General features: G+C 40.7%; 1 protein-coding gene across 2 annotated transcripts in view; it reads right to left on the bottom strand.

The window, feature by feature from the left end:
- Nucleotides 1-22,439, bottom strand: part of slc66a2 (solute carrier family 66 member 2) — a 29,910-nt gene extending 7,471 nt beyond the window's left edge. Inside the window, exons 1-4 of one of the 2 annotated variants that reach the window (XM_029513789.1) lie at nucleotides 21,694-22,439; nucleotides 20,913-21,046; nucleotides 17,265-17,315; nucleotides 8,528-8,744 (exon numbers count right to left, since the gene is read on the bottom strand). In XM_029513789.1, the coding sequence (XP_029369649.1) occupies nucleotides 8,528-8,744; nucleotides 17,265-17,315; nucleotides 20,913-21,046; nucleotides 21,694-21,896 (605 nt within the window). In that variant the 5' untranslated portion in view covers nucleotides 21,897-22,439. The remainder of the gene's footprint in view (nucleotides 1-8,527; nucleotides 8,745-17,264; nucleotides 17,316-20,912; nucleotides 21,047-21,693) is intronic. The other variant, XM_029513790.1, reaches the window with a different exon arrangement.
- Nucleotides 22,440-23,031: the final 592 nt, after the last annotated feature.

The raw sequence follows: 23,031 nt of genomic DNA, 5'->3' as shown, positions 1-23,031 counted from the left end.
GATGTGAGCAGATGGCAGGTGGATGGGTTGGACAGATGGTATGCAAGGTTCTCCAGCTGCAGTGATCTGCTTCAGGGAACGGAAGCTGCTCTGTTCTGCAGTCCAGCTACACACAGCAGCGCCATGCGCCCAACCACCGGGTGACGGCCTAGTACCATCAGTAGTCAATACACATCTATCCCAGCACGTGGCTTTGTGCTTTGTGCTTTGTGCTCTCTCTCTCTCTCTCTCTCTCTCTCTCTCTGTCTCTCTTTGTGTGTCTGTGTGTGTGTTTGTGTGTAAGCAGCTTGTAGGCTAAATAAGGCCCTGGCTCTCTTATCTTGCACACTGGGATGCAGCTCAACACCACAAGCCTTATAAGGCTTTTAGTTGGCCAGCTGGATGTCCCATCTCCCTGTTTTGTGTGTGTGTGTGCGCGCGCGCACATGCTTCCCGTCTGCATTGTTGTATTTTATTTGTTTTATGGAAAGCTGGTCAGTATCGGAATGCACCTCTGGCTCTGCAGACTCAGGACTGTATAATAATAGCAGCAGCTTGAAAACTATTAACACAAAAACTTCAACACCCTATTATCCCTCTTGCACTCCACACAACCACACAGACACACGCCAGATAAATGTTCTTCAAGCAGTGTCTGTCTTCACAAGTTTTTCTGGCTGCTTAAGCTCCAAATTATATTTCAACCAGTTTAGGGTTCAAAGAAATTTCGAATTACATTGACATGACTTTTCACTTCACTTTTAAAATATAATACTTGGAGACTTATGTCTCTGAAGTCTGAACAAACTGCCACAGTTAATCAGTGTGAGCAAACAACACCCAAGCAGCTTTGCTGAGTTTCTATGCAGAGTTTTCATTCATTCACTGATCTTCAACTGCTTATCCGTTTCCAGGTCGTGGGCTGCTGCATCCAATCCCAGCTCACACTGGGTGAGGGCGGGGAGCACCCTGGACAGGTCACCAGTCCATCACAGGGCCAACACGCAGAGACAGACAGAGACCAACAACCACTCACACTCACACTCAGACCTACAGACAGTTTAGAGTCAGCAGTTAACCCAAACATGATGTCTTTGGATGGAGGGAGGAACCTGGAGCACCCTGAGGAAATGCAGGCACAGAGAGAACAAACTCAGCAGAGAAAGGCCCCACTCTGCTGCCGTGCTACCCTGAGTTTTCATATCATACTTTATTGTAGTTTAGAATTGTTTGATGACCTTGTTTTCAAGTTAATGAATCGTTAACTTTAATAAAGGCTCACCTGTCACTGAGGGTTTTCAGTAACTTTATGTAAGCTGTAAAGCCCTGATAGCTGATGGTTGAGAACTTGTCAAGGCTAAGTGAGGTTTATGTATGTGGAAACAGATATTGACTAGGAAACAGGCCCCTCAGAATCCTTTTAATATATCCATCCATCAGCTAATCCACAGCCATCCACAGAAAACATTGGCTAAGAGGCAGGAGGTGCCATGCACAAGCTGCCAGTCCAGCACAAAGCCAAGATATACAGAATGACAACTATTCAAATCAAATCAAATCAGATTTATTTGTATAGTGCCAAATCATAACAAAGTTAAATCAAGGCCAGGTCTAGACCAAATTCTTTATAAAATTATTTAAAGAGACCCAACAGATCCCCCGATGAGCAAGCACTTGGCGACAGTGGCAAAGAAAAACTTCCTTTAAGAGGCAGAAACCTCGGGCAGAACCAGGCTCAGGGGGGGCGGCCATCTGCCTCGACCGGTTGGGTTGAGATAGGCAGTCACATTCAGAGTCACTCCTTACCCTCATCCATTTTTGGATTGTGGGCGTAAGTACCTGCAGTAAACCCACGCTCTCAAAACAAGAATCTTGGTTGGCAGATTTAGGGACAGAACCTTCTCACTGTGAGGGAGCAGGGCTAACCTACATTTGGAAAGCCAAAACGGAAAAGCAGAACCGCTTTATGGCACAAAAGAGGAAGAGGGTGTTGTACGTGGTCATACTAATCCTTGTGTTCAGTGGTTATGCACATAGCTGATGATGGAAGTGCTAAGTGTTATATATCAAAGTGTTAATGATGAGTCGGTTATAAAGGGAGATAGGAAGATCAGTCTAACCTTCTGTTGCTGCTAGACCGTTGAGTTCTGACTGCAGTTTAGTGGGAATCCAAAAAAAAAAAAGAGCAGCAGTGGCACTGAGGTGAGAGGATGGAGGCACGGTCAACCACTTGGGCACAAGGGGAAAATATAGCACAAATATGCTTTGCCATGGCAGAAGCTGTCAAAAAGCTTATGCTTTTGTCAGAGCTTTGGCTCCAACTCCTAACTAAAAGAAACTGATCCTTTGTTGTGTTTTGTTGTGGCACCATGGGTTTCAGAAGTCCTGATGATTGGTTTTAAGGGCCAGTTTCAGAACATACGCTACGATCATTTCTCTGTAGACCGAACTTTTTGATAATTTCACTGTAGTGTATGAATACAGAACCTAGACCTGATTTATAATCAAAGGAGACATGTAAATGTAAGATGAGACTCCTTTAACAAAGAAAAAACAAAAACAAAAACTGGGGCTAAATTAACACCAGATACATATATTGAACAACATCCTCATGGGACAAAACATAAAACTCATCACCCTACCTCTGAACTTCAGCCTTAATTCATTGTTTAAAAACTGCTGTCGACACAAGTGTCGTGCTGCAGTTCTGGTGTGTATACAAATGGAGACCATCCAATATGATTAATGTCATTGGCAGCGTTTGCCCTGCTCTGATGTCATCCCCTGGGTGAATAAGGTGCTAAAACTTCCAACTGTGAGCCTGAATGTCGAAGTACTTGGAGGCAGCAACACACTGAAATGTAACTCTAGTGGGGGCACACTGGCTGGGCCATTAATTAGAAGGAAGTCAGCGTGGTGTTTTTCCACACTGATGACGCTCCATGAGACCTGATATCTATATGCTTATTGTTATTCCAGGCACTGACAGGAAAGGGCGCCCCTGCTTTACGTCTCCTGTCTGTTTGTTTTTGTCTCTGCAAAATTATGGTAGCGCTTATTCATTCACACTTGCACACATCCATTCACTCCCTAAGCCTAATCTCTCACGTCTGGATAAATGAGAATACCTTGTACTCAAAAAGTCACCTGCTGATAATTCTGCACCCAAGCTCTAACCTGACAAAATGCAATATAAAAGAAAAGCAGCCTCACTTTACAGGAATTTGCTTCCTATTCCTACGCGTACACACACACACACACGCACACGCACACACATACCTTGAATGAGGTGCTGAGGCAAAGTAACCTAGCAACAGCTTGCCACACTCAACAGGTTGTGCACAGAGATAGGACCCAAACAATAAACAAAAACTGGAAATGACAATGTCCTCTACCTTCTACATAAGATTTATCTGCAGCACAGTCCCCATATGATCTGAGAAGAGCATGACAAAAGAACTGACTATCCTGACAGTCAATATTTAATTTTTTTTTTTCATTATTTTACACATTACTGGTTAGTCCAGCTATCTAAAGAAACAACAATAAAATAATGCTAAAAAACAAAACTAAAGGAATACTTTTTTTTTTTTTTTACCTTTTATTTCCTTATCAGCTTGGTTTCAAACGACTGCCAATGAGGTCGTTAGTAATTATATTGCAGTGCTTCTCATCAAGGAGGATGTTGTTATACTGCCTGCAAGCTCTTGTTACATGGATTTGAGTTGTCCGTATCCTCTGTAACCATGGGCTGATGTGAGGCTATATTTTCAAAACTGACTATATGAGTCAATGTTTTGCATTTTGCATACATGGATATTTTGTTGTGTTTAATGGTCCTATATTTAGTGCCTCTGGGCCAGAGTCAATGGACCTCTATAGCAATAGCTATGTAGTTCCATTATTGTTCTCCAATGCGCTTATTTAGTGCCACGGGCTTCAGCAAAGAGGCACTACTTAATCTTCTTCATACTTATTTATTTATTATTTATTTATTTATTATTCCGTCACATTTTCGCGCATAATACAGCCTGTTCCTTTGAGAAAAGCCCAACAATGCATACATCAAAACGTGCGGATTGATCGGGAATGGTGTGCTATCATTTGTCTGGGTAGAATATGATATTTTGGTGCCATAAACGGTCTCTCTAATGTGAGACGACGAAAATCCCTCAAAACCTTCAGCGTTTTCAAACGTCTGATACTTTGGTTTACTTAAAACTACGCAGTCCATTTAACTTTTAAAGGAAAAGGAGGAAAATATGTTCTCTTTCAAGTTGCGTTTTCATCTTTCTGATATGTTTTATACTTTTCGATCAGCGATTGTTCAAGGGTCATGCTCGTCTCACCTCATTTCTGCTGAAAATGTCAGTTTCCCATGTGTGTGTGGTGGCTTAGAGTGGAGGAATCTTCAGTTAGAGTGTGTCGGTGAGCTGATGATTGTTGAAAAAATTATTTGTAAATTGCCCTCACGGGCACATAGTTTCAGGTGCACACGCCATTTTCTCCAAAGTAATAGATTCTTGTTCAGTCTTGAGAAATGTGTTTACTTTAACAGTCAGACAAACCAAATTTGAACTGTGCCCCTCTAAAGGACATGCTCACCCCTCGTCTCTGCTATGTCTCCTCATATATTTTTCTCTGGCTGGAGGGAGAGTCGTCAAAATTTTCACGTTTTTAAATCGCTAGATTTAGAAACACCAAAATACACACATAGCAAACACACAGCTGACACACATACAGAGACTCACAAAAACACACACAGACAAATATACAGACGCACACACAGAGACAAATAACTTTTCAAACTATGACTGCTCAAAGTAGAGGTCCACATCACTTTTTCGTCAAAGCTAGAGTGGAGTTGCTCTTTAACTTGAGTGATAGAAGCATGGAAAATTAACGAAAAAAATAACATTATGCAAATTCATTCATTGATTGACTTTCTTTACCAAGGAACTGGCAACACTGATCGTTACATGTCTGTGCCATGTAGGGCTAGGAGGGCCCTACTGAACATACTATTCAGCAGACTCATTTCTTCACTCTCATTCTGTGCATATTCTAATTCATCCAGGTCTTAGTCATATTACGCAAACAACTGAATTGAACGCAATCGGTTCTCCAAACCGAAATGTGATCGGGGTGACTTTTGAATGCAGGACGGTATGTGGGTTGCTCGTCTGGGCGAGGGGCCCCGTGGCACTTCAAATTTTCCCTGGAATTTTCTAGTTTTTCTTCTTATTGTTATGCTCCCGTCAAAATTTTTAGAAAACCCTACCGAATCATATACCATTATGTTTCAGCCTTTTTCAAACTACTTCCCCATGGTTACAGCTACAGACTCCGTTCAAATTTTAAAACGTTGACAATGGTCTTGTCTATTCATCCCAGTTTGAGCTAGTTTGCATGATTTATAGTTTTTGGGCAGCAAATGTTCAAGTATCATTTCCTCATAAGATGTCCCAGTTTGAGGGCTTCATCAAGCCAAAGATCATCTCGTTTTGGGCTCTCTGCCTCTGCTCACAGGGCGTTGTCCTGGCAACCCTGGATACTACAGGGGACAGCTGCAGGAGTGTGCATGTGTGTGTGTGTGCGTGCGCCTGAGGTGCAGACTCCTCTGATATGTGAGCAACTGAGCAACTGATCAACTGGCACACACACACACCAGGAGAGGGTTAAGTCCATGTAACTGTGTCAGTTTATTAACTGACACACACAGACACATACACTTAGACATATTGAGACATACACACAGACAGACAGACATACAGATATAAACAGATATAGACAGACGGATATACACAAATGACATACATACACACACACACATATATTCAGACATACACACACTTAAACATATACAGACATAAACAGACATAGACAGACAGACATACAACAAACGACATACATATACACACATAGATATTCAGAGACACACACACACACCCAGTGAGTGGCGTACAAGAACAGACACACACAGAGCTAAAGTCAATGTTGTTCACTTTGTTCATACATTTCTGTTGGACAGACACAGCCTGCCCTCCCCCAGCAACAGCCCCCTGAGGCACTGGTATGAAACAGTTCATACTTTTCCCTTTGCCTTATTTTAAGTGTTGCTATCCATAACAACAATGGCGGTTGTGGTTTTAAGGACCAAGAGCCATCTTGTATTTTTAAATTTCTTATCCCAGGCTTCTCTCTAAAGCTCTAATAAAATAGGTCAGTGATAAAATCACAAGAGGGGATCTGAGCATCTCCTCTTGATTGGCTGGATATTTTCTGGGTGATCTAATGAAAATATAGCAGATTGGACAGAGAGCCCAAGTGGGTAGTGCTGGTGGTACGGTGGAGGGTGGGTCAGGGGGGTTACTGTTTTACTGTGACTCCTCAAAGTCACGGAAGCCCTATGGTGGTTGGTTGGTTTCAAGGTTCAGCTCGTGCCATATATTGTGGTCCCCCTAATTCAAATCCACCCAAGGACCTATGCTGCAGGCTATTCCCTTCTCACTTTCCCTGTTTCCTTTCAGCCTCTCAGCCAGTTCCTGGCTGAAATACAGGCATTAAAGGCCAATCTTTGAAGTAGTGCTATTCATTCCCATTGTGAGTTTATTTATAATGAGAATTATTATACACTATATAATGGACCTAAAATATCCCACATGTTTGAAATTACTATATAACAGATGGTCACTGTTAAACAATACATACCATCATGCATTAAAAGTACTGAAAGAAAGAAAAATAGATGGTTCATAAGCAGTACAAACTGAGTGACTGAGGAATTTTGGACACAACCCACATGATGCTACTGAGTTTGACAGCAGAAAATTGTTGGCCTATTTCTGAAATATGATGGGCAGTCATTAGGCTTTGCTGCTGGGCTTTCAGAATAAGAGCATAACTACTTATTCTACAGGCTCCCAAAATCTTACAAAGAGAAACCAATCATGGAAGTGGCACAAACACCAAAAAAGAGCAAGAGAGCACTGTAGCTCATATGAGTGGTGAAATAACTCATTGTGCAGAAAGCTTCACGAACAATAAGAGTGGTAGGCAAAGTGTTGGGTGGACAGAAGGCAAAATAAATAGATAGAGCATGTGACAGAGAGGGTATGGAAAGGCCCAGTGAGGGAGCTGTCACGGCTGTTTAAGTGGACATGCTGCTCTGATGGAGCTCTGCTACCGTCTGCTGCAGAAAGCCAACCACCACCGGAGGGGGGTGCACTGCTCTGAGGCAAGGCACACACACCAAACTCACACATCTTGCAATAAACACAAAATCAGTTTAATCTCTTCAATTACGTTTTTACACTTGCATTCGTTTAAAACCAAATCTATCTTAATCATATTTGTGTGCTCTTTTTGAAACTGAATGGACGAATTGATGTCTCATCAGTGCTGTACAGCTAAAATTATACAGTGTACAACATCTCAGAAAAGTTATTGATTGAACTCATTGACTCTTTGTATGCTTTTAAAAATCAGTTTTAGTTGCAGCTTGTAATTACAGCCTGAGACTTAATGTAAATCAGCATAAGTGAGTTAAAATGACACATGGGCAGTTGATAAAAGGCAGGCCATATTGATTTTCAGAGAAACTTCAGAGGGGCAATTGTCATTTGAGCATAATGAATAGATGTCAGGAGGCCCATCCTTACTTCCCCCTTAACAGGTGCCCTAATAATAGTTAATAAACTCATGTCAGTGCTAATGATCATATGAGACAATATAATTCAGAGCTATTATTCACAAATGTGGGCAACAGCACAACACACCCTCAGGACTGCCTGTGATACAAGTGGCATTCATAAATAAAACTGCTCTCATCAGGACCAGCGTTATTAATCATAGATAAAACAAGCTCTGCATTGATTTATGTCTGAATGACAGTAAAGTCTACTTACGGCCCAAATATAATAAATACCTACATATTAAATAAATATATAGCAAATAACTTCTATGAATTTGACACTGTCAGGTTTTGGGCTGTAAGAAACTTGGAAAGAAAACAAAAACATACACACTGACAATCACTTTTAATATATATGATTAAGGCTCTACAACTATCTATAAAACTATTTTTTAATAAGTAATGCTAATTCAAACTCAAAGTTAATGTGGACATACGCAAATAAGCAGATTATCAGACAGTGAAATAACTGAGCCTGGAGCTCACATGAAAGCTCTAGCAAGATCTAACAAGAAAGAATTAAGTTTCTTTTCTGCCATCTTTGACGTGCATATACTTCTTTTTTTTTTTTTTTTTTTTTAAGGGTGGTGTGTTTGAACATACAATGAAAACCAAAAATAAAAATGTATCTCAATGCTTTTGTAACGTCTTTAGAGTGAGAGTAAAGAGAGATTCCTGGAAGTGCTGTTGCCTGTAGTGCTTGTCACGTAGCTGCAAACCTAATTTCTCTCCAAACTCTGAGGTATGGCTCTATTATCTGTTTCTATTGTGGCACCTGAAGGCTGAAGGCCAAATTAAACAAAATTCACTGTGAATATGACTAACAAGCAGCGATGTTCAGTACTTCATGCATACCTCATGCCCTCCGTAGACTTGTTCTGGTAATTGCAGTAGAGCTGTGGTGTGCCCAGCATTGCTTCAGCAAAGACAGCCAAAAATCCAAGAGTCTCCACAAACAGCGCTGAGTCCAGGAGGAGGTAGGTGATGTAGGCCGCCACCAGTGTGAACGCCAGCACGCACTGCACATAGTCCACGAAGCGGCTCCACGACCAGAAGTAGTTCCAGTCAAAGTCTGAAGGTGCACATTGAGAAACCAGAGCGTAGTTCACAGAAATTAATATTTTGTAACCACTACACAATAAAGTAAAATGTATGACAAATTCTCAAACACATGTGGCCAGCACTGATACAAAGTCACTTTGTTACAGTTGTGACTTTATCAGAGAAGAAGAGGTAGAAGAGGGGTTTATGTGATGGGAAACTAAAACAAAAATGTAAAAAAGACATGCTGATTGATATTTTATTTAAACAAATGAAATGTAGCAAGCCTGCTTAATAAAAAAGGTTGTTTGAGTTTGAAGAGTGTTTACTTGGGGGATCAGGGAAATGTTGCCACTTGCATAATGGGATATGTAGGATCCAGCGTTTTTGGGGCTTGGCCTATACTTGGGACAAAAAAGAAATCAGGATTGTTTGACCATTTTTTTATCTGTCATGATCACATTCGTTTCAATGTAGTTGAAGTGCCATAGAAGATTTCTGTACCTACTCTTTAAAACCTTACCAGCAGTTTCAACAAGAAACTAACAAAAGAACGAAAATAAATAAATAATTAAATAAAAAATTAACATACATAATTGATAAAAGTCTCCTCCTCTGGGGAGCAGGATGGTGATATGAAGTGATGCTTAATGTGAAAAGAGGACATTATGGCTGCATCTGAATGATAACTTAATACTTACTACTGCTACATGTCAGACCATCATATTCTACTACTACTCTGACATCAACATATTAACACTTCTACTGTTGGTCCAACATCAAGCATGTAGGACCAATAGTAGAAGTTGGATAGTATATTAAAATCATGTCCTTTCATATCAGAGATAAGGTTGTAATCTGAGGGTTTCTTTTAATCAGTTCTGAAACTAGATAATCCTTTTTACATGCATACAATCTCCCTCCCTCACCCCATGTCTTTTTTTTCCAGCACTGGAGGAAATCATTATCCACTAACCCTGTCTGTTCTTTTATTTTTTTTGAGCAGTTACCCAGTTAATAAAAGGAAGCAAAAAATCCTTCCTTGGGAAAATTAAACTAACTTCACACTTAAGCTGTGAGTTTTCACACGACTCCCACATTCCCTGCGGTATACTTGAAAAATATATGTCACAGCTACATATAGGCAATTAAAACTGATATAGACTTTGTTCTCACTTGGATTCTAACTAACAAAAGCTTGTAAATCCAGGGTCTTGAGGGACTTCACTCCGTGAGAAAGGTGATGGCAATCCCTATGGGAGGGTGACAGTAAACTGAACTTCTACTATTTTCCACCCAGTAGTAGTGGGCTGGGTGGCAATCTTGACATTGATGAATGATTTAAAGCCTGCTTTATGCCGTAGCACCTTTCATGAGCTCTCTTCCTCCAAGGAAATGATCTGATAAAGATTCTGATCACAACATCTGCGGCTTCCTGTAATAAGCACCAGAGCCGATGCTAATCATACTGCCCTAATATCTCAATGCTGCAAAGTGCAGAATGCCTCAGGTACCGATTTAACTGTGGCTGAAAAGTGGATAAGCACAAAAAAAAAACAATACTTAAAATCTTTACCTATAATTTATACAATGCTTTGAGATTCAACAGGCATTTTGGGTATGAGGGCTGTGAAAACAGAACAGCTGGTTTAATGTGAGAATTAGTCATGAAATTCTATGGCAAAGAGCGAAAGATATTGGATTTCTCATATACAACAGAGCTGATTAATTCAGTCACATTCCAACCAGACTTCCTTTGTTTAAGAGGCACCTGAACACGCAGTGAGGCTAGATCTACAGGTCCTTGTAGACCAGCTGAAAAGGCCCCATGGAGCATTCATTAATTCCTACATCTTCAACCACTTATCCGTTTCCGGGTCACAGGGTGTGGGAACCAATCCCAGCTCGCACTGGGTGAGGGCGGGGTCACCCTGGATAGCTCACCACTTCATCACAGGGCCAACACACAGAGACAGACAGAGACCAACAATAACTCACAGTCACACTCAGACCTACAGACAATTTTGAATCACTGGTTAACCCAAACATGATGGCTTAGGATTGTGGGAGGAAACCCATACAGGCATGGGGAGAAGATTCACAGAAAGCCCCCAGGCCCAGGAACTGAACCCATGACCTCCTTATTGTAGGGCAAAAGCAATAACCACCATTCCCCCCATGGAGCAAATAAAGCAAAATATACTTTCCCACTAAATTTGTCTGAACTGTCAAATGCTAACGTATCACCATACACCAGGTTTACCCATTAAAAAAAATTGGCCTGGCAATACAATGCAACATGCAAAGCAAGACGTTTAAGAAAGCAAAGTAGGTATGATTTCTGTTCTTGGTACCATCAATGTTAATATGCTTTGATAACTGTTATGGCTACTGTAAAACTGTGACACTACAGATACCTCGTGTAGCTGTGGTGTGTTGATGTGTATGAGGTCCAGATAGCTCTAGGCTAATGCCTCATGATAACAGTGGAAAACAATATAGAGTTGAGTTCAGCCTCACACTAAACACAAATCTGAACATCTAATGTATGGCTCCAAGCGATGATACATCCGAGGATGAGTTTAGGCTGCACAGGACCAACTCTTGGCAGCATCATCATCTGTAGTGTTCTGCTAAACTAATCTGTTGGATAACAGTACAATGCAGCTAACTAAGCTGAGCTGAGTAGCAGATAACGAGATTCAAAACAAATCAGCATTGTGTTCTCACATTTATGGATAAAAAGGGGTCACCAACTACAAGTAGTAAAAAAAACACAAATTTTGTGCATTAGCAAATACAAAGAAATTACTTAATATTTCCATTGGTTCCTTTTAATTGTGTTAAATTATTAGCTTTTTAAATATAATCCATACAATAGTGGCTTACTTAAACAAATAATGAGCCATAACTTTGAATTTATATGTTGTCATATTAATACAGCATTCGAAATTTATTGTGCACTGTATTTGTATGAGCAACTTCGTAAAAATACTACAGCGTTACATGCATGAATGGTGGTACAGTGTAAACTGTCCAAAGTGATCAAATCCATCCCAAGCTTCTTGATCTCCATAAGCAACTGTCCCCTAGACACAATTTTCACTGTAACTTCAAACTTTCTTACAGTACATTTTATTTGACCATCTGAAACCTTTTGACATGTGGCTTAGGTGGTTTTGTGGACTTGTTCCTTGCAGCTTCCAGGGCTGCAAAGGCATTTAGGGCTTGAGGAAAGATCTTTTTTTTTTCTTTATATGGTCACAATGAATGCATCTTACTTTGAAGGTGAATTTGTTGGTAAAGGACAGGACACATTTCCTTAAAACACCTTTGCCTTCAACAAAAATGGAAAGATTACATTTCATCATGCCAGTGCTGAACTGTCATCTCTTAATCTTGTATGTGCAGGACATATCTACCTCCAATTCAGAGTGGGTAATTTTTTTCTCTCTAAAAATACAACCCAAACCAAAAAAACAAAACAAACAAACAAAAAAACAACTTTTTTTTTTTGAGCTGAGCAGTTGGCGCTTGACTTCACCTTGACCACGAAGGGGTATCTAACACAGCACTGTGTCTCAGCCATAGCCTACCATACAGCATCTCTTGCTGAGCCACTTATATACCCCGCAGCATTCTCCTCTTCCTCTTTAATCCCTGCACTGTGTGGCAGCAGTGGTGGCCCTGTGTGGGAACATACTAGAGCTGCCTACAATAAACTCCCTGCGGTGGCAATGCAGCTCAGTTTCAAATCCCACAGAGTTTTGGTATATGTGTAGGAAGATTCAAATGATTGTTTACCGAATGCTCAGAAAAGTAAACATCAGACATCAGAAAAGTATGCAGGAGGAGCCGAAATAACAGCTTGGTGTCAGTTATAGGCAGTCGTCGGAAATACAGGAACTATGAAAGATGGATACAACAGCCCAGGAATCTGAACCTCTGATATTAACAAGCTTCATTTTCTGAAATTTGGACATGTAGCTTTGTAAAAAAAAGTTATTAGGTTTTCACTGCCAAGCCAAGAACTGCTAAGTTGTTGCACTACCACTCCCCCGTCCCTTTTATAAATTAGACTAAGGCTATAAATTAGGCCTCTACCTGTCCTCTGGGATGGGATGACTGCACCTACAGGACAAAGCGGTTTATTCCAAGATGCCATACCCAATAAAGCTGCTGGAACAGATGCTCTATTGGGCCAGAATGACTAATGAGGCAATACAAGACAGTACAAATAAAGGATATTTCTTATATTGCCAATGGAACGAGTCCATGAGTGTGGTCATGCCAAGAAGCAGCCTCCAGGTCAGGATGTACTACATTCATGTACATCTTTTAAATTCATGAACATCCATTCAGCCCAAATGCATATATCACACAAAAGAAACAATAAAATAAAGTTATTACATAGACATTTCAGTTGTATAGATGGCTTTGCAACGCCGACTCTTTTGAGTAACTATCGAGTAATTATTTCTCCTACCTAAAAATTGTTTTCTAATAAGGATAAAAAGGCAGCAAAACATCCTTTCATTCATCAATCACTCTTCTGACAGGTTCTTTATGTGATTGCAGAGGAACATTACAAAGCCCATTAGACTAGGACATCTACAACCGTGCTGCTGGACATGAAAGCTGGCATTGTTGTGTTTTCACAACTCACAGAATTTGCTTAGCTTGACCTCTGTCAGCACTTTTCTTGATGTTTCCAGTGTGGCTTTGTTTCATTGCTCAGCACAAGTAATATAAATGAAAGACTTCTGTACATTCGCCCACGCTCCTTCATGTCACACTCATCGTGATATTACTTTGCTAGATGTTTGACTGAATCCTCAAAATAATGAACTACTCATGAAGTCAGTCGAACATTTAATCATGTGGGCCGCTATAGTAGATTGATGTATATAAACTTGCCACTATAGGAACAGTGTTATATAACATTCAATAGCAGCCACATTAACAGTGTTCCTTGCACAACTGTGTTACTGTCACAGTTTTAACAAACAGCACCATACATTCAAGCACTGTGACATAATTGAGATATTTGCAGATTTTCTGCATTTCTTGCTGGTTTGTCATGGCCATTAAACGGATAGCATTTTTACTATTTAGTGAGCCAGCGGGGAAAAAAAAAAAAAAAAAAGTTTCAATTTGTGGTCATGTCAAGTTACACTGGAGTCTAAACCCTCAGAGGTTCATTCAATTATAAAAGAAACTCTTGTTTGATGGTTTGCCTGCTGACATAAATTCATTTATGTGGATGCACATTTTGAAAAATCAAATTATGGTTGCCTCTAAACTAATAGAACTAAATAAACTAATGTGTGCCCAAGCCTAAATTACACAAAGTGAAAGTTTCCCCCGCAGTCTCAGCGAAACGTTTTCTAGAAACATTTCATCTTCCCTTTCTCCTTCAAACTCTTTTACCTTCAATTGAGCGATCACCGGCATTTTACCATCACCAAATTCAGACGCAGCCAAATGATCTGATCTTTTAATCTCCTTAGAGGATTGCAGCAGGCACTCTTCCATATAAATCACTTTGAGCTGCTATTACACCAGGATTTATCCCCTGTCTGAGAACTCAAACTACACATGCTACAACAAAAGAACTACTGTGCAGCACAGATGTGTCAATTATTGTGGTATAGGCTTATTACAGCACTGCTCCTCCAACCTATGCACCCCCTTCAGTTACAGGATGTCATTGCAGCCACCAAATTATGAGAACAGTGTCTCCATGTGAAATGCCCACAGCTGGTTAAATCTATTATAATACAAGCTTATTTCGGCAATCTGTGAAGTGCATTAAAGATAAACAGCATTGTGTTTCTCTGTCTGGGTTTATATGTCCAGCTGTTTGATGGAAGTAGCTGGTGGGATAATGATTCTGTGCTGCTATGAGAGAAAACATATCTGCTATGATTAAGGCTCCACAAACATAAAGGGAACAATCTGAACAATCAGAGAAATGTGTCCTCCTGAGAACACAACACTATGGTGACTCATTGCTGAAAGCCACAATGTGAAGCTGGTCATTCTGACAGTTGCACACTGACACCAGTTTGATGCTCAATGTTACTGCACACTGAGGCCACATTAGTTTCCTTTTTCTTTCCCAGATATCTGACTTACATACCATGAAGCTAACTACAACGGCTCAGAAACCCCCCCGCTCCCTCCCATTGCTTACCCCTAGCAGATTAATGAGCAAGCAAGGACCAGCAAAGCTACGGTCCGAAAACAGGGCTTTGCATCAGTTCTATTGACGCTTGGCAGAGCTCACTGGTCGATGACCATTCGCACAAGAGCCAGCTGTTGGCAGTAAGTGAGCCAGGCATGGCAAGCCATGAGCAAGCCATGTGTGAGCAAACCATGCTGGTAGCACCACACCAGGGCACTGAAGAGGAGACAAACACCCTGATGCCAGAAACAGACAGAGAACCCACAGTGTTGATGCTTTTTCTGCTCCTGCTCATCTTAAAATGACTGATGACATTTAATAAAAGACTACAAAATAACTCTCCACTAACAAACTGCATTAACCTGCACCAGGAGGTGCATTTCTCATGTAACGCACCAGACCCAGAGTACGATTAGCCTTTTCATATCATGCAAATGTTGTTTCCTACTGCCCTCTAGTGTTCTTACCAGGAACAACTGCCTTCTCTTTACTAAGAATGCTGTGTCCCAATTCCTTAATTCATACTAACTGTATGTAATGTGCACTATTTGCAGATCTTTTGATTTTGATATAGCAAATCGTTATATTTTTTTGGTTTTAAACAAACTTGGATATGATACATTTATTCTCCCAAACCAATCTTCAGACTTTAGCAAAATCGTTTTCCAGTAATGGACAGTGTTTTAATTCATATGCATAGTATTGTTGGGTCAGTAACACCCCTAATGATACATATCCCTTATGTTTCAGCTAACAAATAATGTCATGTATAATGGAAACTTGCCTCAACGCAAAGCAATTGGTATGAGGGTATAAAGTGGGGCACAGCTAAAGAGTTTGATGTGAAGTTTTTGGATAACAGTAGTTAGGCTCTGTGTGTTGTCCAACTGTGAGGTTGCAGACATTTTGAGCGGGTTTATCCATCGAATCAAAGTTTATTGTGAGCTACATCACAAGTCCCCATTCACAGATATCTTGTTGCATCACAGCAGGAAAACCACAGATGTAACAAGCAAAAACATAACGCTCACTGAATTGCATTTAGCTGTGTTGGACACTTACAGAAGAGAACCACAATTATTTGTGATGGTATTTGTAACAGAATCTGTGGTTTTCTGACTGTCACAAGTACAAAACGCTCGCTGTGAAAAGCAGCAGATGGAAACAACACTGACTGGACACTGGCAGAGTGACATTGACAGCAGGAACCCATAGTGAGGAAAACAGTGGCTTTCTGTCCAATGTGATTCATCATTTTTTAATCTGCCTCTGTGAGTGGGCAGTTAAATAGAAAGCTCCTACTATAGGAAAGGATGACTGCGGTGTTTAACTCCAAATAAATGCATTTTTTTTTTTTTAAATTAAGTCATGGTTTACCCAGTCTGCTGTGGCACACTTTTTCTTTAAATGGACTAATTTTGACACATTTTGTTTTCTAGTGAGTGCCTATGAGAAACAGACTCAAACTGAAGCCCCTCGGGTCTATATCACAGTAGTTGGGGCAACACTGATGTGTTTTTAAAGATTCTGAAAGAGATTGCACAGGCAGCATTGATGATCTACTTTTTACAACTCAGATTCCCAGACAAAGACTGATATACTTGCAGTGTCCTGGCACACCCCAGTACATAGTACTCTTGATACATCAGTTGTAAAAGAAGTATTAAATGTGGTCAGTCAGTAGACAACATGGATAAACAGTTATCAACAAAAATCAGGCTCAAGAAAAGAGGCTTTACATTCATGTTTCAGGCAGGTGAGATAGGCGTGCATAAGTTTAAAGGTCACTGAACACACACAATAGCACATTTGGTCTTATAGCTTATTTCAAACAACTCTTGCATCTCAAACCGCAAAAATATAAAGTTTAGCAAGAAACGTTACCAATACACAATGTAAGCAAGGGATGTAAAAATTGGAACACAACATGAATATAAATGTAACACGGACACCGACGTGATGTATCAATAGGTTAATGATTGTAAGTCACGATCATTAATGACTAGACTGGATGAGAGAGTTTGCAATACAGCTTCGTTTAAGCAGAAATAAAACATGCAAGATGACAGCCAAACAAGTTTTTCAGTGAAATTGTACCAATCATGTGTGTTGAGGGTGCATAGGGTAACATGCATTGAAAGCATCACAGCAGTAATGGCAACAGCTGGACAGTGAATGTGAACACATGAATATGCATGTATCATGGACTCCAATGTGGTGTAATAGTTGTTATTCATCATAAGTCAGTAGGGCTGCAGGGACAGCCCCACCGTGTTGTCATGCATGAGGTACAGAGATGGAGAGGGACAAGCAGGTGAACTACAACTGATGGTTCATGGAGGATATGTTAAGTTCTGTACATACCTAGAAAGTGCCTCTTAGGGATTCTGACCTCTTCGTCCTTACTGTCTGTTGCTACAGACAATAAAATAAAAAAGAAGAAGAAAAAAAAAAAAAAAAAAAAAGGAAGAGAGGGGAAAGAAAAAAAGAGCTTGGTTTTCTTCATTTTTTCAGCAAAGCCAGAGCTGACCCCTGATCAGTCAGGTTACTGAATGCGAGCATGACTTTGTAATAATCAGTGACATTTGCACAGAAGTCATTATGAATAATTGGTGAAGACATTGCTAAAACTACTGGTGGCCTGAATCTCTGATCACGTATTATGGTGTTTTTGGTACAAAAGGGCAGCAAAGTAGCAACATTTTTGAAAGCATACTTGGCATCTTTGGCACTCTAAAATGTGTTCTTGCTATCTGCTTCTGAGCAAAAGTGACTTGGGACAACATGAACACTGTATTCTCAGAACAGTTTTGGTTATTTCACATGATTTCTGTTTTTTGTCAGTGATATTCTAGGCAGACAATTGGCCACCATGAACCATTGGTAATGTCCCTTCTCTATGGAGGCATTGTTTGGTCTATTATCAGTGTTAATGTAAAGAGGACAGTCTGGGCCTGCTTTATGTGAAAAGTGCTCCGAGATATCCTCTGTTATGATCCAACACTTTATAAACCCCCCTTGGCCACTGTCAATCAAACTTCACCCACAAAAGTCCTGATGAAGCAGATATGCTGCAGTTTTTTTTTTTTTTTTTTTTTTCAAGCTTCAACACATTATTTTGCTCATTTAATGATGATTGAATATCATCAAAACCATATTTGAAGCCAAAGCTGTCAATGGCTGGGAAATACACTTGCCAAGTCCTGCTGGGCAGTGTTTCGCTTTGATTGGCTGCTCCTTCCCTTTCATCCACTGTCACCAGCGAGTGTTTCAAAGAAAAATATATAATATTTTCAGTCTGACATTCAGACACTTGGGTTTGATACCTGTTCCTTTTTGGCTTTTAAAGGGATTTATACCATTTCTTGAAGCTTTTATTGCACTAAGATAATGGGCTGTCAACCTGTTTCTCCTCTGCTCCATATGTGTGGAGGTGAAACAAAGCACAGGAGAGAAAAACACTGAGCTGCAACGGAACAAGGACGCATGAAATAAGTAAATAAATAGAGTATTTCGGTTTTTTTCCAGTTTCCTCTGCCCTGTATGGTAGTGGGAGAAGTAACATTGGTAGCAGGGCAATATCACAGTGACTCAGCAAAATTGTCCTGCACATAACTGCAGAATTTGAGATTATAGTATTCAGACGCCTATAAATTGTTCACTCTTTGTTTGCCATTTGCTGAAATCATTTAAGTGAATTTGTTTCCCCTCATTAATGTACACACAGCATTTAGACATTTTTGCTAATTTATTAAAGATCCTTTTGAGTTAATACAGCCATCAGTCTTCTTGATGCAACAAGTTTCTCACACCTGGATTGGGGGATCCCATGCCATTCCTCCGTGCAGATCCTCTCCAGTTCTGTTTAAGTCAGGGTTCTGGCTGGGCTATTCAAGAACAGTCACAGAGTTGTTCCAAAGAGAGACTTCTGTTGGGCCACTCTGCCATAAAGCCCTGAGTGGTGGAGGGATGCAGTGATGGTTGACTTTGTAGAACTTTCTCCCATCTCCCCACTGCACCACTGAAGCTCGGCCACAGTGATCTTTGGGTTCCTCTTTACCTCTCTCACCAAGGCCCTTCTCCCCCGATTGCTCAGTTTGGTGGGATGGCCAGCTCTAGGAAGAGTTCCGGTTGTCCTAAATGTCTTCAATTTAAGGATTATAGGGGACACTGTGCTCTTAGGAGCCTTAAGTGCAGCGGAAATTACTTTGTAACCTTGGCCATATTCTGTCTCTGAGCTCTTCAGGCAGTTCCTTCAACCTTATGATTCTCATTTGCTCTGACACGCACTGTGAGCTGTAAGGTGTTATATAGACATGTGTGTGCCTTTCCTAATCAAGTCCAAGAAATTTGATTAAACACACCTGGACTGCAATGAAAGTGATCAGAAGAAATGGACAGCACCTGAATTAGATATACAAGTATTACATCAAAGACTCTGAATACTTATGGCCATGTGATATTTCTGTTTTTGTTCTTTAATGAGTTAGCCAAAATGTCTTCATTTCTGTCAATATGGGGTGCTGTGTGTACATTAATGAGGAAAAAAAAAACAACAAATGATTTTAGCAAATGGCTGCAATGTAACAAAGAGTGAAAAAATTAAGGGGGTCTGAATACTTTCCGTACCAACTGTATGTATAACATCTTCAGAAGGACTGGTGGGTGGATTCTGTTACCTCTGGTTTTCAGCCTAAGCTAATCAGCTGTGGCCATTTTTTTCCAATTTTTCTTAGAACGTCAATATTGCATTAAGGTCTAGTTCTGAAAACATATTTGATCGTGTGTTAGTTCAAATTTGAGATTTTTTTTAAGTTGAACATTTTCAGTGAGATTCATGTGCTCCATCATGTGAGCTGTTAAAACAGTCGAAACTGTCGCATGTGTATAGAAAGGACAGCAGCTGCATATTACATCATTCAACCATCTGCTACACTGGAGAACAAATCTTTTAATCCTGCATTTGTGTCCTAAATGACAACGGGTGCTGACATGGCTAATGACCTGATGATGTAAGTTATCATCTCTGTGGGGTGAAAACTGTTATTTTGTTCATTTGTACTCATTCAGTTTGATTTCAGAGTCTTCAGGCAGAAATCATCTTTTCTACTTCGTGTCCTGCCCACTGTAGTCTTCAGGCAGCTGCAGGAAACAGGACAGGGAGCACTGCTAACATCCGGCCCTGGATTGTACAGTATGTGCAGATGGGAAATGCCAGCTCTGATCATAGTATGCGGTGCAGCATTTGAACGTGTGACTCTTAAAACAACTGAAGGCAGTTCCTTGTCCATTTGTGTACATACGGATGAAAATGTAACGAATAGCGTTAGGTGTGTCAGCATCCCAGTTACTGAATAACTTCTGAACAACTGAGCTTTGAACTGTGGATATTTTGGGTTATTTATATCAGACAGATTTGAAGCCATTTTTAATATCTCATTTGTAGCACTGCTATTAATATTAACCTTAGTCCATCAAATGAGTCATCACCTTCACTTACTTAAAAATTGTAAATGGCATAAAAAAATGAAGGGCAATTCAAACCTTAGTTTTAGTAGGGGGGTTGTTTCTTTTAACAATCTACTCAATTAACAACTATCAATATAGATATGAGGCAAAAATGTTCCTTTCTGATTTATAGCTATAGCACTATATCAAGTAGTTGTTGAATGTGGATTACGCCAACACACCTGATTTAAGGAGTCAGACTGTGTAACAATAGGGAGAGGTAAGGTAACCTGTAAACACCGAGCTCACATACTCTCGAGGTCATTCATTCACACATTTATTCATTCAACTCTTGCAGGTCTTTAAGAAATCACTCTTCCACCTGCCTACACACATTCAAGTTCACTTGCTCTCAGACAATTTAGACACATTCATATCTTGATCACACGTTTTCTCTATGTTGCTCATATGCTCCCACACATATTCATTCTTATACTTGATACACACTAACCCATTCAGTCACACAGTGTTGATGTAAGTGAGGCCCTGCAAAGGATTTCTGACCTATAAAGGAGCGTCTCTTGGTGCTCAGTTCGGTGGCCATGCGGACACTCGTGCACAGGTTCAGCATGACGAGCATGGTGGCGATCATGATGATGCTCTGCCACAGCAGCAGTGTCTCAAAGTAACGGCCAAATCTGGAAACGGAAAAGAAAAAGAATACATATGAACTTGTAACAAGCTTTGACACCTACATTTGCTTGTTATTCCAGTTTTCTACAGTGATGTAGACCTAACAAAACTAGCAGCAATCAGCTCCAACATCTTTTGTTATAACTTCAGAAGTAATTGCAAATATCATTTTGTTGCCACATGAGCTCCCACAGTGTTTCACCCACAAGTTGCCCAAGCAGTTCAATTAAAGAAACAACTAACCAAACAGCAGCAAAAGACTGTAATTTGTTATCAGATAATTCACACTTGAGTAAGGTTTTTAAGGACCCCATCCCAACTTAGTTAAAACTCAGTCACAAGACATTAAGTCGGATCCAACTGGCGCACTAAAACTTAAATTAAACCATATCAACCACTCTAATTGGGCATTCACACTGCAAGTCAAATTAAAGTCATCTTTTCCTTACTTTGGTAGGTTAGAGGCCGTAATAAGAACCACATATGATGGCACACTGCTCTATGTGAATAATTATATACCATATTTCAGACAATGACTAATAAAACCACTTTAAGTCTTGTTCAGCAGAGCATATGCTTTCTTGAACACACAGCAGTGCATTCAACAAGCGGATCTCTGAACGGAGCGGACATAAAGAGAGCAGTTCGTCACCTGAACAGTATTCGCAGGATGTTGGCTACCAGGAGGACCAGGCACACGTAGGTGGAGAACCCCTCTGCATTCTGGGTCCGACGGATGTCCCTGTACTGGGGGATGTAGGGCACTACCCCGCCGAACATCATGGCCCCAGCAGCGACCCACGACACCAGGCTGTTGAACACGGACACAATCTGGTTAAACAGCTCATCTTCCATGATCGGTGGCTGCTCACCAGTCCAAACACCCGGGGGAGAAGTGACGAAGCGGTGTCAGCTGGCTGTCACGGGCTCCGCGGAGGCCAACACGGGGCGTTTCTCCTGCTCTGGGCTCCTCGCGCTTAGTTTGAGACCGTGATAAAAGTAGCATCCGTGATTGTCTTGCGCGATCCTTTCGAGGGTCATAGAGGCAGAGCAGCAGCTACTGCCACGCCATCGCAAACGCTGAGAAGTCAGAGGAGGTTGCGGTAGCGGATGAGAACAACGAGGATGTTTTAAGATGCTGAACCCACAGAGCAACACCGGCGGTCAGCCTCCAGCACCGGCTGTTGATCGAAGTCAACACTTCTGGTAAAGCTAGCTAGCGTTGTTGACAGGCTCCACTTAACTCCTGCGGAAGAACTCCCGGCTTCCCTGAAACTGGGCGGAAAGCCCTTAAAATGAGAACCACAATGTATATATTTGTCCGGCGTCCCTGAATTACACCCGTTTGCTCTCTGGCTGGCCCACATTCAGAGGATTTTTGTCTTGTGTTGTAGCCGGACCGCACTTCCTGAAACGTCACACAATCAAACAAAGCTCCTCTTTTTTCGTCTTCTTCTTCTGCTATTCATTGTGAGCTGTACTCGAAGACAATGCCACGCTTGTCCTGGAATCATACATCGTATCGGTGTTATATTCTAGACAACACCGACTCTGACTTTTTAATTTAGAAGATGTACCGTTTGATAACTTCAAGAAATATACACGTATTAAACGAATGAAAGAACCGATTTTTTTTTAATGGATGAATGGCTTCTTTGTTCTATGTAATTTCTGATATCAGAAAAGATTTTTCAAAATCTTCTCCTATGGGGTTGCCTACTAAGGTCAAACCCTTTCCATTTTTTTCCCTCTGTATATTCCTCTTATAAAATCAGATACTTCCCTTCTATATAAGAATGTACTCAAGATGTTGTGACAGATTCTTAATCCCTCAAAAGTGTTTCCATAGTTCCCCCACCACTTTTTGTGTGTGACACTGTTGATAATGCAAATATGTCTTTTACTTCCCCCATTCACTCTAATGCTAACTGCAAATGCCTGCACATACCCTTAAATAATCAGATGCTCTCTGACTCCGGTCTGAAGCCAC

The sequence above is a fragment of the Echeneis naucrates genome, chromosome 11 (genome assembly GCF_900963305.1).
Source record: "Echeneis naucrates chromosome 11, fEcheNa1.1, whole genome shotgun sequence".
NCBI lineage: Eukaryota > Metazoa > Chordata > Actinopteri > Carangiformes > Echeneidae > Echeneis > Echeneis naucrates.
This window is presented reverse-complemented; position numbering and strand designations above follow the sequence as displayed.